This window comes from Puntigrus tetrazona, chromosome 19 (assembly GCF_018831695.1).
Source record: "Puntigrus tetrazona isolate hp1 chromosome 19, ASM1883169v1, whole genome shotgun sequence".
NCBI lineage: Eukaryota > Metazoa > Chordata > Actinopteri > Cypriniformes > Cyprinidae > Puntigrus > Puntigrus tetrazona.
In genome coordinates, this window is record NC_056717.1 from 17754439 (window position 1) to 17769787 (window position 15349).

A 15349-nucleotide genomic window follows, 5' to 3' on the forward strand; every position below is an offset into this window, starting at 1 on the left:
TGAAAACGACCACGTACGAACCTGGACGACCGAAGTATACTTTGGCCATTTCGGTAATACCGTATGGTACCGTTAAAAAATGCAATGGTATTTTTATGCTTTAGTATCGCGATATTACCGTAGCACCAGTGTATCGTGCAAACCTAGTGAGCAGAAGAGAAAAGCCTCTTACCTGTTTAGACAGTCATCCTGACAGCCCTTTTCACTGTGCTCTTCAGGCAGCCTGCAGTTACAGGTAGTAGCTTCGTAGCCAGAAAGAGGCTTCACATCCACATAGACATCTAAGAGGAAAATATCAATGCCTTCGTTTCAAACATTTACAAATACAGTGAACAAAAATGAGAGCAGAGTAGTCAGGAAGGAATCTACAACTCCCAGTCCTGTCAAATCAGTATATTTATGGAAACAAACCCGCTCTACAGAGCTGTTGAGCTTATAGGTAGTGACAAAAACTAATGAAAATCTCCTTACTGGATCTGATCTTCTTGTAGAGAGGCACATCAGGTCTCTTGTAGAGCTACAAAGCATAAAGATGTATCCTTTAGTATATGGATTGAACTACATAAAATCATTTTAGATATTAAAACTACATACAGAAAATATATCCTGAACAGAAATGTATTTATATTACACCTTTGGCAAAATATTTTTCATAAAGAAGCATAAACCTTACTACATTTTGTTAGATTTATGTTTGTGCCAATTGAAGAAAGAAAATGTAATTTAATGAAAAAATAATCTCTGAAGACCAAAAAATAAAACAATAATAGATAATACTATTATTATCCCATAAATAAATGCATCTTGTTTAAAGGATGTTTATTGGAAACCAAAACGAAAATACTTATTAATAAAATGACTTTGAACCAAAAAACATAAATAACAAATCAAATCAGAGAAAGATGTGGTTTTAAGGAGCTACCTGATCATGTTTCCAAAGCCACAGGATGTCATAAGGCAGCTGAAAATCAATGCGTTTCTGTCTCAAGTATTTCCCTGGACAAACACGAGAGACAAATAGCAGTTATTAATTCAATCTCTTTGTCCTTTCATTTGAGGCAGCGCCATTCCAATATTGAATCAACTAATCACCTCATAACTCATAAACTGTAACTAATCAGCCTGATTGCCCATGGGGCCATACATAATGAACTGGTTAGAAATGACAATGAAGGCTGTATACCAGCAAGTCCACAACCTTACTTCTTGAAATAATAGTTCTTTGAAACTGTTATGGCGAAAAATTAATCCTAAATCAAACTCTACAAAATTGCAATTAGATATAGAGCAAAATGAATGATGCATGTCAAAATCTGCAGACTATTAGAAAATAACTGCAAGCTAAGCTTAAACTCACCAACATGAATCGGGGCAGGAAAAAGGCCATACTCATGTTCACCTGGAGTGTATTCTAACTTCTCCTTCTTTAGCTGTAGCAGCTGACTGCGAGGACTGACAGGGAAATAGAGACAGGTTATGTTTATTTTCCAGGTATAGTAGTAATAGTAGTCTATTTTTATTATTATGCCATATCAGCATCTAAAACTATTCTCATGCTTTAAAACAATGCAAAAAAACATGTATGCAATAAAAAACAAAGCGGGGGTTATATTTTTCAGGTATATATATGATAGATAATAAGACAGGTATGATGAGCATGTTCATCCTTACTCATCAGTCTTGTACACATCAGAATAAAGCCCAGCCTTCTGAAACTTCTTTTTGGGTGGTCTAGCAACTCTCTTCTCCCGTTGACTGGTCACTGATGGGTTTGGGGCTGGTTCCAGAGAAGTAGGGACTGTGCGATCTGGGGAGGATTGGCCATCAGGTTTTCCCTCTAGAGCACTGAAAAGAAAAGCAGCAATTTATTATGAGATTAAGGCCCGGTTTCATGGACAAGGCTTACGCCTAGTCCCAAACTAAAATGTAATTCTGGGCTGTTTCAACTGAAAGAAATTGATCCTAACATATATCAGTGTCTTTGTTTGGTCTCAAAATGCACAGCATTTTTCAAAGGCATGATAAAAGAAATGTACTTAAATGACCTAATTGAACTATGGCCTAATCCTGGCTTAGTCTAAGTCCTGTCTGAGAACACTTTTGTGGCATTTAAGTCAACACTAAATTGATTTGATCATTAAAGCATCATTAAAGGTTCAAAAAAGTTCATTGTGGAGGAAGGCTTTAATGTTTATATGTAAAGAAAATAGGTTTATTTATTTTCATTTATTGTCTTGAAGTTTTGGAGATGATTGGTTCAGGGTTAGTACCTAGTTACTAAAATTACTACAATAAGTACATAGTATGTACATGAGGAACAGGACTGTAAGTAAAGTGCTACCCCTTTTTTGATGAATGGAAAGTTATAAAATATCACATTTAATCAATTTAATGCACTCTTGCTGAATAAACTCTTACTTCTTTCCAAAATAAATTTTGAACAGTTGCATTCTGTACCACATACCTGCGAAAACAATGCATTTCCTCCTGCGTCAACCATCCCCTCCCTCCTTCTGTTCTAGCTCTTGCCATCACATCTTCTTCTCTAGCAGCTGGTCGTTCTTCTTCTTCTTCCTCCACCTCTCTTTCCTCCTCCGGTTCTTCTTCTTCCTCATCGCCTCCTTCTGTCTCCCTTTCCCAGCGTTTTCTCTTGCGTCCTTTTCTGCGCTGACTCTGTATTACAGACTCAATGACGTCAACCACGGTGTCTCCCTCCCAAAGCGCACTTCCTCTGTGCCTTTCAGGTAAAGGGTGGTTTTCCTGTTCAGATGTCTGTGGTGGGGGCGACGGGGGAGGCGAGGGCAGCGGGTGCTTGCGGGGACGGCCTGGACCTCGTTTTTTCACCATGTTGTTTCCTGTGCGTGCTTGCCTCTGGAGCTTTTTTGCACGAAGGATCTTGTTGACATGGTGCAAGTTGTTTTTGGGAGGGGGCCGATGCGAGTGATGCGAAGGGGGGGAGTCACGACAGCATGCAGGCTGGGAGGAGCACGTGGAGGGACTAGCCTGACGGCTGGAGGGCCGGAGAGCTGTGACGCTTCCAGGCAGGTCGAGAGTGCAGTGAGAAAGGCAAGAGGCAGAGTGAGAGAGAGATAGAGGAGGGTGGTGGTGATGGTGGTGCCGATGATGGGGACCCTCAGAAACCTCAGGAACAATGGATTGGCCAACTCGGTTCTGTGTGCCAGACACATTTCCTGTGATTTTAAAACAAAAGGTGGGTTGAGTGGCTGAAACATTAAACGAATTTGAACAACAGTTAACAGAAGTCTTCCTATCGCCCAATGTCCCACATTAAAACTTAAAAAAATCAAATAAAAGCCAGTGTATACCAAAGAAGCTCCATCTATTATTAACTGGACTTTTTGAGCGCTGAGCAACATTGAATACAAATAACAGCAGCCGCCACTGACTAAACTAAACTCTCAAATTCATGGTTAGGTCATCTTTTTACAGAGCACATTTATTAGCAGCTAAATAACAGAATGGGGAGTTGAGAAAAAACTTCAATAAATTGGATTAAAGGATGTAGAAAAAAATACTGATCTCCTAACAGCCAAATTCCAATGTAGCTGAAAATAACGGTCTCACATATTCAGCAAAAAAACAGCTACATATATTCATGTGTGCAGGGCCTCATTAACTGTGTTCCCTCTATCTTTCATTATCCCTTTAATTAACTTACTCTCAAGTCTAACTCACTTTTCAACACAGTCTAGTCTATTATGTTCTCTTCATCTTATCTTTCCATCAGTCAAACCCATCCTTCCACATCTTTCTATTCCATTGTATTTCTTGCCCACAATTCCTCCAAGCAAGACGTGTTACAAGTCGGAATTTAATACTTATGGTTAGCGCTTTGCTGAATTCACATAATAATGACTGCCTTAGCAAGCACCACTACATATGTGCACCTATTCATCAACTAACACTTCCTTCCAATCACATCTATATTCACTGCCTTAGTCTTGTTCTTGATTTTTTTTTTTTTATCAGCCCCATTTTCCTCAAGCACTTAATCCTCCTCTTTTACTCTCTCATCAGTTTCTTGCTTTCGCTGCTACAGTGAATTAATGGTACAGTCAATGACCGTTGGATGACCTCATGTCCTGAGCTCTAATCCTGGATTACATACTACACTTCGCCGTCTCACTAGGGACCCTCTATGCATGAGCACATATACACAAACACACTGTCCATCCATCCCAGCCTGACTGAGAGCCTGCTCTATTAAGAAAACTGCTCTATTATAAAAAACTGTAACATTTGAGTAGGTCTGTGTATGTATGAGTATAAAAAAATTGCCTGTTTGTAATCCCACAGCTGCTGAAGTGCAGAAGAAATCATAGGTAACAGTGTAGTATACTGTATGACCTTTAACAACAAGCTGCAACTTTAAACATTCTCATATCATTTGCTTTAAACGGACCATGCAAAATGTTTTAGATTTGATGGCCTGGCACTGAAATCAATCCGGAACACTGACAGGAAGTACTGGAAACTAATCATAAATTTGTGGCATGCAATGAAGCAAGTGACGTCCAATAAAATTTTAGAACAGTATTATGGAGGACGATGAGGTAAAGCTATATTTGGAGAGTGACTACATTTCACTGTATTAATTCTGCAACCTTCACAATGTCAAACTAAATTTGGGTCACCTCAGGAAGCTCGAGCCCTGATTTGCATTCGGTTGTTTGACAACATGTTAAAAAAAAATGCAAGGACATAACTGAACCGGGCGTGTTTGTAATGTAAACCATAACATATAAGTACTGTAGCCTTGCAGCCTTTACAATATCAGCATTAGTTTATAAGATTTCTGACTTACCCATCTCTCTTCTTTCTGCAGATGTGGAACGATCCCTTCTCACCGTCCGATCCAACCGTGAAAGACTAGGGCTCTCTGATGTTCCACTTTTTTTGCTGCGACTCCCTTTAAGGGAGGTTCGAGATAGTGCAGATGTGAACAAGTTGGTGTGGTGGCTGGTCTCTGTCTCCTCAAGAGGGGAGGCAGCATCTTCTTCATCACTCTCTGAGCACTCCACTGTATTTTGCACATGTCCTTCAGAGAATGCACCAGACCCAGAAAGGGACTGGTTTCTAGAGAGTTTGGAGTAATCTGTTTCAGAACTTCCCATCCTGAACCAGGATTCAACAGGATGATGCCCCCGACTCATGCTGCCCAAAGAAAGTCGAGAAGGCCCAAGACAAGACATTGAAGCTTCTTTTCGCTTGTACCGTTCTGCAGAAGATGAGGAGGAAGAGGAAGGGGAGTTGGCAGACGCTGCCTGTTTGTTAGCGTTAGAGTCAGCTGAGCTATCTCGGCCAAACCTGCAACGCTGCAGGGACTCTACACTCCCTCGCTCACCTCTTCCAACCCCCAAACCCTCACCTCCTCCACTTCTGCCTCCAATGCTACCTACAACTCCACCAACATCATCACCCTCCTCTTCCCCACAGCGATCACGGTGCTTGTGCCTATGCTTGTGTTTGTGGTGCCAGCCAAATGATAGCTCAGACGACATCGCAGGATAGAGTACTGATGAACGACCACCACCTAGATACTCCTGCCTAAGCAGCTTGTGTTTCTTCTTGTGAAATTTGGAGGGATTAAGAAGCAAGTGAGAGGGGTGATGATGATGGACATAAGAAGGGGGCGGAGGTGGAGGAAAAGAAGGGGAATGAACATGGTGGGATGGGCCAGAGTGGGGAGCCTGGTGATGGGGGTGGGGGTAAAGGGCACTTGCTGGGGTATAACCACGATAGTAGCCAAGTCCCAATGGGGCAGAAGAGTATGGGACACTATAAGAAGGGTGATAGAATCCTCCACTGGAGAGGGGAAAACCTAACCCAGGTACAAAAGGTACTTCTGATATAGATTCTCTGAGCTTAGGTGGTCGTCCTCTTTTCTTTTTAAGATCTGGCTTACGGACGTAATGAAGTGAATCACATGGGTAAGCTGGGTGTGGTGAATAATATCCACTAAAATTGATCCTGAAGATTGTGGGCAAGAGATCTCTATGTAGATAGTGATGTGGTGGTGGATTGGTTCCACCTCCAAGGCTGCTGCTGGCTCTGGCACTTCCCAAGGCAGACCCACGGCCAGGGCCGGCTGCCCCAGCACCCAGACCCAAACTACTACCCAAACGAAGTGTAGGTGTGCGATGACCAATTCGTATTTCACTAAGCTGCACACAGATCTCATCCAAATCAGCCAAAAAGTCTGGGTCTTGCCGACGTGACCGCAACTGAAGGTACTTCTTCTTACGTTTGCGCTTTTGCCTTTTAAGTTTGTCATAGCTAGGGCAGCCATGTCCACGGCGTTTGCACTTATGCTTGTGTTTCTCTTTATGTCCAACCAAAGCAGGAGATGGGGCAGCTGGGTGCGGTCGTCTTGTATCGGGTGATGCCCTCGCTCCAAGTGGGGAGGGTGAAGGTGAAGGACGTTCCAAGTGAACTGAAGATGAGTGCCGCCTCCTACCTCTGGAAGAAAGCCCTAGTCCAGCTCCCATGGATGGACCTATGACACCAGGCATTAAGAGTCCACTAGTCATACCCTGTGAGACCCCTACACCAGCTAAGCCACTTGCACTACCAGCCTTTTCCCCACGGTCTGAGGTGCTGTTGTTGTCCGTCCCAATGCCACTGTCACTGGGTACGGTCTCTTCACTGTGGGATTCACTGACTGGGGAAGGTGTGGCCTCCTTTAGCTCACTAAGAGGAGCAGGAGAAGTGGGCAATAGTGGCCTTGGAGGAGAAAACTTTCGATAATGGTAGTGCTGCCGGTAGTGGTGGTGATGGTGGTGGTGGTAACCCCGGCAAGAAGATTTCTTTTGAGATGGGTTTGCTGTGGATAATGAGGAGCTTGCTACAGTGCGAGCAGAGGGGGCTGAAAAAGTAGGTGGGGGAAAAGAGAACGAGTGGTGGCCCTGATGGGAATGGCTGCAGTGTGGGTGAGATGAGAAATGCACTGAGCCAGGCTCAACAAAGCTAGCATCACTAATGGGACTCTGGCCCCCACTTGACTGAGAGAGTGATGGGGAAGGGAACACCTCAGACGGAGGTAACTGGTGTTGCTGGTTTTGTAAGGCCTGTGACTGGTGATGATGGTGTGGGGACGAAGTGTTTGGTGATAAGAAAGGTTCAGGAGGGGGTGTGGGGGCACCTGGGGAGGGATTAGCTGATGTTTTTGGCTTACGACCCCTCCTTTTACCCATATATATTGTCCCCTTTTTGCTAACGTTGATCTGGGGTCCTAATTTGCCCCCAAATGTAGCAGCAAGTGATGATAAAGACTGTGGTTTTGTTGCAGGCCCAGCCCCTGGCGCTCCACTGCTTCTGGAGCTTTCCTGCTCAGTCCCTGGTTTCGGCCCAAGCAGTATCTGACTCAGAAACCTTTTTCGTTTTACGGTCTTCATTTTATTAATTTTGCCTATAATCGTCTTCATAATGAGCTGCCCATTGCCCTTATTACGAAAAGGCTTTTCACCTACTGAAGTATCCCCTGACTCAGGAGCAAGTGTTGGGGGCTGGGTTTCTTGTGGAAGGTTTGGTGGCGAGCGCTTGGGTCGCCCTCGCTTTCTTTGCATGGGTTTAGGTGGATTAAAGTCCACTTCAGGGTGCAAAACAGGGGGATCCTGCTCTTCCTTAGATTTGAGCAGACTGGAGTAGACCTTTGAGGGCACCAGTTTGTTTGGGGTGCGGCCACGTGCTGGTGCATCTAACCGAGGCATTTTGGACTTGGGCCGTCCCCTCTTCTTGGGTGAAGAATCAAAAAATTCTGAAGCAACAGGGGACATGCGATTACCAGTGGGAGTCCTTTCCAGAGGTTGCCGAGTTGGGGATGAAGAGGAAAGCCCTGGCGGCATTGGTTTCTGATGGTTCAAAGCAGCCTCATGTAAAATCTTGTGGGTGCGACTCACTGCCTTCGTCCAGCGAGGCCGTCGTCCTCGCCGCTTCTTTAGAGGCTTTGAATCCTGCTCAGTTGGTGATGCAGGAGATAGAGCCCCAGTGTCGTCGCAAAGTGGTGGTGGGCTCCTGCTGGCACCAGAAGGGTATGAAGGTGAAATAGTGCATTTGGTGGACTCAGCAGGACTTGGTACCCCACTTACACGACTTTCCTGATTGGGACTACGTTTGACTGGGCTTGAGCTTTTACCCCGCTCACTTCGAGGAGCTGACAAAGAACACCTTTCTTTAGCATCTTGCTTCATTAGCATGGCTGGAGTGGAGCCCTTACTTAAATCTCTGGGACTGTCCGTGTCTTTGTCTCGATCACGCTCTTTGTCTTTCTCCGTAAACTCCTCTGCTCTAGGCCGTGAAGCTAGTGAGCCTGGTAAGCCCATGTGACAGCCTGTACTTCCTATTCTTTCTAAGGAGGAGGATGAAGAAGAGGAAGATTGTGGTGATGAAAGAGTAGCCGTGGAGGAAGAATGAGATGGGCAATGCCCAAGACGAGATTGAGATTTCATTCCATTGGTGGTACTGTTGTCAGTGCTATCACTTGTGGATGCCGTCGTCAAGCGACTAATATTTTGAGACAGTGCAGTACTAGTGGTGGTGGTGGTTGTGCTGCTGTTGCTACTGGTGACCCCTTTTGAAAGTCCATCTGATTCTTCTTTTCTAGAGGTGCCAGAAAATTTCTCCAGGATACTGTCCTTATTTTTAGAACCATAAGGGCGACCTGGGGGCCGTGAAACAGGTGGTGGTGGGGCAAGGTGCACCGCCCTGGAATAGGTGTTCCTATTGGCCATAGCCCGTTCAGGGCGCTGCAGATTAGAAATTAAGGGAGGTGAGCTACTGTGTGCTGGAGCTGGTGACACCTTTCGGGCTTTTGGCTTAGGGCACTTTGAAGGCGGGCATGTAGCTATGAGCTGAGCAAGCTTCTCAGTTACTGTAGGAGTACCCCAGGCAGAAATTCCCCTTTCTTGTTCCTTCTGTCCCTCAGGGAAATTGTACTGGGGAGTTTTTAAGATACCATCTGTTTTGGGGTCCTGTTGTGATGTGGCGGCTAAGGGCATTGTTGGTGGCGATGGGGCAGGGGCAGGGTTGCTTTGTGGAACATGGTTTTTCTTTCCAGAGGAGGGTGATTTGTTTTCTGTCATGGGGCGATGAAGATTAAGGGGTCTCTCTGAAGAAGCAACAGATTTTACATCAGCCTTTCCCTCAGACTTACAGGCAAGTTTTGGAGGAGCCTATACACATAAATAGAAGAAAACATTAAAATAATTTCACATACGTTTAATTCAGAGTAATATGAAAAATCATAAACTGTACAGAGATTATGCATTTAAATGATGATAAAACTGTGACAAATCTGAGCTGTATTTCACATAGTTATTACAAAAATAGGGTAATCTAATTTTATGTTTATGCCACTGTTTATTGATTGAATTTTGGAACATCATTGCTTGTTTATTTCCCTCTAAATCAATAAAACAGAAGAAGGACTTCAGAGGGAGATGGAAGGAGAAAGAAAAGATGTGTGTGAAACATATGTAGGGAAGAGTTACTGTGAACTAGAGTTACGAGATATTATGGCATAAAATCAAGGCAAAGAAAGATTGACAAACAATAAAAAAAAGACTGAACAGCAGAGTGTCCTGTATCAGACAGGAAAGCACAGCTACAACAGAGAAATGTGGAACAAACAAAAAGGAAAAAAATTAGTGTTTAAGTGCAAGAAAGAAACAATAATTAAGATAGAAAATGTGGCAAGATTTGCAATGCTTGTTTATTTGATTAAATCACATTAGCTTAGTGAAAAGAAAGTGGACTAAGAAAGTCATTCCAGTTTGTCTAGACCTTTCAATCAGGTCACAGTGCATGTTATGTAATTTCAGCTATTCTCTTTTTTTATTTACAATGTCTTAGACATCTAAGAAATGCTATGCGAGAAGTTAAACAACCTTACCCTTTTTGCTGGAGCACTTCCATTCACAGGAGTGACTGGGTTGGTGGATGCGGGAGGAGGAAGAGAAGGCGAGGGAGATGCAGCAGCAGGAGCACTAGATGGTAGAGGTGCTCCTCGGCTGACAGAGGGGCTTTTCTCTACTTCTTTTCCACGACTTGGGCTAGAAGTGTGGTTGTTCCCATCATTGGCTCCAGCCCCACGATTAACACGCCCTCCGCCTCGTCCTCCACTATGCCTTACAGTGGCTCGGAAGGCTGGACGACACACATAGTTCTCCAGTATCTTAGGAGGCTTTTTCATGCGCTTGGCCTGTAGGCCTATCTTGAGCTTGACATTGCCCTCAGAGTAACTGGTTTCTTTGACTGAGAACTGTGTGGGTTGCTGCTGTTGCTGCTGCTGGTCACTAGTCCCACTTTCAGCACAAGTTTCACTTTGTGCCCCATCTCTTGGTTTCTCTCGCTTTTTCTTTTCCTCTTCATCGTCCTTCTTTCCTCCTACTCCCTCTTTCTCGCGTTCTGCTGGAGGGGCGTTTGCAGGGAGCGGGGGTGGCGTAGAGGGCCCCCCCTGTGTCCTCTGATCCATTGGTGATTTGGGGAACAAGGGGGGCTTGAGTGGGACAGGATGTTCTCACTCGCAGGTATAGGCAGGTACTGGAGAACTGTGCAGATGTCAGGTAAGAAGAAGGAAGTGGAATGAAGGGGAAGGGGAAGGGGGGAAAGCAGAGATTGGAAAAAAATCCTTGTTGGGTTGAAGCAATGTCGTCCTTCCCAAGTGCCCAGCCCTTTCACCTTCAAACTGAGGAGATAAAAACAAGAGAGGGGGTATTACGACCAAAAGACAAATTAGCCACACTTCTGAGACAGCTTTAACCTTTAATTTAATTATTAACACAGAATGGCTTTGCAAACATGAATCACCACCACAAATACGACTTTGTATGGTTTGGATAATTGTGACTAGCCTTTCTGTGTCCTTAGGAGGATTATTCAGAAACTTTTGATTATGTATTGCTCTAAATGATACACTATGAAGCCTCAGACAGAAAGCATCAAAGAGGCATTTGCTGTTGTTTTTTAATAACACGTTACCAGATAAAAGTCAAACAATTTTACAAAAAAAAAAACAACAACAACAGACTTTTGATTTTTACCCATCTGTTTTATTTTGCTCAGCAACTTTACCAGTAGACTAATTCAACATGCTAAATGTTTCCGTTTACCTTTATATCAAAACTGGAGATAAGATTTTCTTGTGTTGGCTATGTTTGATAACACTGATTTTTGATCTTTATCAGCAATTTGTTGTACATGTAAACACTCAATGTTTCATTTCAAGGTGGCGTATCAAAAACTATTCCAGCCTCAGTTCCATAATGATAAGGACCTTTTTGCAAAACATCACCCTAGTCACAAATAAGTCACAAGGACATAAAATGGTTTTGGAATACTAATTTTCTGTGAATCAGCCTTTTAATATTCTTACAGCTGTAAAGTTTACAAACAATTAACAATATTTCTTTTTTTGTTGTTGCAATCACCTTTCTAATAAATTTACCTAGATTATAAAAGACAGAGAACATGTTTTTTTTGGAATGCAAAAAAAAAAGTACTGGGGGCTTCACAAAAGTAACCTTATGCCCCTTACACACCTCCAAAACAAAAGGCCACTGAGTAATTTAGTACTCCACCGACCACAGGTGCTTTCTGAGGGTCAAGTCATTGAGAGGGGAGTCCGAGCAGTGACCTCAACATAAAGGGCCCTCTGGGAGACAGAGGATCCAGTCACCTTAGCGAGCCCTTTTATGACTGCCAATCAGAAAAGCGCAGAGTGAATGAAAGACCAGGAAAGAAAAGGAAAAAGAGAGGGCAGAGCAACAGAAGTGGACAGTTTCTTTACGCCCCGCTGAGAGCGAAGGTTTAAAGATTACACAAGTCTATTAAGAACGCCTTGGTCATTGGAACGCTACACGAACGGTTACGGCCATTTAGCGCTCGGCACGAGAAAAAGCTCCAAGAGCCATTTTACGGAGTGTTGTTTCATTAGTGGTGGTCTTTTATATTGAGAAAGTCGTTTTCTGTGAAATCACCACAACTATAAACCGCGCTCCAGAACTTGGAGTCCTGCCTTCCTTCTCTCTACTCCCGACTTCTCACTGTTTACTATAATTACTCACCCCATTTCACTTAAACACACCCTTTCTCTGCCATTCGCCCTTTTCCCGTTTCACACACGGCCATCCAAAAATCACACCTCTGTTGTTCACCGCCCGACCTACCCTTTCACCCCGTTCTGTCACTCTCTTCGTCCTCTCACTCATTCAGTCTCCCTCTAACACTCACTTGGAAATCTAACAGTACAGCGGTCAAACTAGAGTCGTTGTGCTCCTGCTAATCGAAAACACATTTCCCCAGCGCTCCCTCCCTCCGTCTTTTTTCCTTGGTCCGTCCCTCCCTTAGTGACAATCATTCCCCTACTTCCTCGGTGCTCTGGGTCGTACTCCGCTTCTCGCTCTCTCGTCCCTCCTCTCTTTGCGGAGAAGATGCCAAAAATAAATGCTACCTTGTATTGTAAAATGGCTGAGAGAAAAGTCTTGAGAAAGTATGGCAGCAAGCTCTCGTTTGCAACCATCCGACACTTTTAGGTTTACATTTATGCATCCGGAGCAATGGGAATTGAACCCGTGTCCTTGGTGTCGCAAGCATCATACTCTACCAGCTGAGTCACAGGAACAAAACAAGCAAAAAGTGACCAACTAAAAATGTTACTATACAATATAAACTATTGCATTTCATTTATTTACATACATTAGGCATATGTAAGCACAAACAGCACGCAAGTCTGACCAGATAAAGCAAATTTTCGTAGTGTAACATCAAAGTAAATTTATCAACAAACAAAAATGAAACTCTCAAGCCAGTGATTCTTCTACTTCCTCCTCCATCCACGCTTCTTCAGCACCTGTCATTCACGACTCTTTAATCTATGCTTGTTTTGGCAGCACAGATACATAATATACTAACTCTGTGTATTTAGACAGTCTTTCTTCTGCTATGAAATTATGTGCCCGCGTTTCTTCTATGAGCACTGAAAGCCACAACCTCCAGCCAGCCAAAACACACTGCAGGACAAATTGGGAGGCAGCGAGAGTAGAGTTATAGTTTAGATTTAGTGAGCCTGAGGGTAACTAGATGGCATGGAGAAAAACCTTTGCCAAAATACATCTAAAAACTATTAAAAATACGGTGTAGTAGACAAATAACACCTTTATTCACTCCACTCTTTGGATGTAGCTATAGTTTGTCTATGCTTCTCCAGAACCAACATTTAAGCTACAAGATCACGTCATATTAAAGTTGCAATGAAACAGTAGCGATTCTTTTCTTAGATATAGTGATGTAAACTGAATGATTGCTGAAAAAGTAAAATATTGGTTCATGGCTTTATCAACGGGTTACTAAGTTCAGTCAATTGTCCAAACAATTATGCCTAGGCCTTTTTTTTAGAAAGTTAACTTCTCTTTTCTTTTTTTACACACTTCATCACAAGTGTCCATCATTTTAGTCTTGATTTTGAATGATATATTTCAAAACTGTGCATGTTCTTTAGCTCACGCAACAAAAAAATGCAACCTTTTATTTAGTTTCTCATCTAAAAACGCCCCACTGTAAGCCAGGAAATGAGTCCACGCGTTTCCTAACGATCCGTTCGCCTACTACAACATCCAGCTCGCGTCTTCGCCTCAGAAAGGATCTCAAAACGAAACTAAACGGTCCGACGCAAGCTAAGCATTGCGATCTGCCATTAATCGTATTTCAAACACAATGCGTCTTGGCTGGACCTTTTCCTACCACAAACGAAATGCCTCAAATCACGCCTCTCCACTCGAGCGGCACTCGAGCAGCGGGAAGTTTAGTTCTGGTTTCCTTGACAGCGGTGTCAGAGGTCAAAGGTGGCTCAAAGGCTCCAGACATCACTTTCTACGCTCCTCGAGACCTCCGCTCCAATGGGGAAAAAAATATATAAGCAAGCAAAGGCGCGCGCGCAATTTGCACGTGCAACGAACCCTATTGTGAACGAGGTTAACCGAGGATGATCTACTCGCAGGTACTCCTAAAGGTTAGTTTCTATCAAATGAACGCGTGAAACCCAATGGCCAAAACGCCGCAACATTTCCCAAACACCATTACGCATTAGCGACGACAAACAAAGCTCGTGCATCAAAACACTGCGTATCACTCACTTGTTTTGACAGATGTCCGCGTAAACCGAGCACCTGGCTCAAAGCGCGTTTTCGGGTTTTAACGCAGAATCAATTAAGAAGTTGCTCACCTTGTTAGCGGTCCAGAACGGCGTTCACATAATTCGCGTTCAAAATCCTCCCTTCGTGCGCAACAGCATGGTCGCTCAGATATTTATCTTGAAATCGCTGATGTCCCCAAAAATAAAGCAAAGGGAAAACACGGTCACATTTCTCGGAAGAACGTTCCGAGCAACGCGCGGCATGACAAAATAATCATCTAGTGTGTATGTGCAATCGCCCAGCAAAAAATTAGCTGTAACGATATTTATCTACTTGAGGCGCCCTGGTCACGGTTTATGATCCTAATATAACGTTAGCTAGCATAGCTCGTTAGCAAAGAGCGTATCTTGAGCTTAGCCTTAAATTAGAGCGGAGTGTCAAAAACTAGACTCCATCAAACAGTAATAGCAAGTTATTAGACTGAGATTGTTAGTACAAAGGGATGTCAGAATACCTTTCTGCCATTGCAATTTTGAAAGACACATGTCTGTGAGCAAGGTAAGTTGGCTTTGCCCAACATCGCGGCTATAACCCCACGTATACAACGTCAACGGTCATCCGATTCACGTCCCCGTGTTGTTTACTACCCCCCAAACGAGTGAATTCAGGGCAGATAGATCGCACCGCTAAACCCCACACACACTAACGATCTGTCCTGTCAAGCACATTTGCTGGAATAGCTAGCTAACCCCGCGATCCGTCCGCACGATTAGTAATGTAACGAAGCAGCGGCTGTTGGTGGGGATCACGTTAGTAAAGTATTCCCTCCTCGCCCAGGCCGTCAATAAAAATCCCACGGTGGCATAAAAGCATCCTCGGAAGGACCAAAAGGAGCGGAATACGAAAACCTAACGCTCTTCGGGATGAGCCCCGCACGGGTTATTAAAAACACGAACTGTCAACAAAATGGCGGCTGCTGCGTTGAATCAACAGAGCACCCGAAATGGATCTCTCCCTCAAATCCTTCGCCCTCTCCCGTGTCTTCCGAGCGGCGCTCGTTACCCGCGATAATCCGATGTGTCGCTCGAATCCCTCTCCGGGTCCGCGTTAGTCGAGCTCAGACGCGTCGGAACGGGCCTCTCTCGTTAATCGGGCCTCCATGTCTGCTAAGCCCGTATCGTTTCTGTCAGGGCATTCTC

General features: G+C 43.9%; 1 protein-coding gene across 3 annotated transcripts in view; it reads right to left on the reverse strand.

Annotated features, from left to right (window-relative positions):
• ash1l (ash1 (absent, small, or homeotic)-like (Drosophila)) overlaps positions 1-15349 on the reverse strand; it is a 28042-nt gene extending 12693 nt beyond the window's left edge. Inside the window, exons 1-10 of one of the 3 annotated variants that reach the window (XM_043217515.1) lie at positions 15213-15349; positions 14240-14336; positions 9911-10705; positions 4826-9191; positions 2465-3191; positions 1672-1845; positions 1358-1452; positions 923-996; positions 472-517; positions 173-281 (exon numbers count right to left, since the gene is read on the reverse strand). In XM_043217515.1, coding sequence (XP_043073450.1) covers positions 173-281; positions 472-517; positions 923-996; positions 1358-1452; positions 1672-1845; positions 2465-3191; positions 4826-9191; positions 9911-10492 — 6173 coding nt within the window. In that variant the 5' untranslated portion in view covers positions 10493-10705; positions 14240-14336; positions 15213-15349. Of the gene's footprint in view, positions 1-172; positions 282-471; positions 518-922; positions 997-1357; positions 1453-1671; positions 1846-2464; positions 3192-4825; positions 9192-9910; positions 10706-14239; positions 14337-14664; positions 15154-15212 lie in introns of those variants that run through there. The other 2 variants (XM_043217516.1, XM_043217517.1) reach the window with 2 other exon arrangements.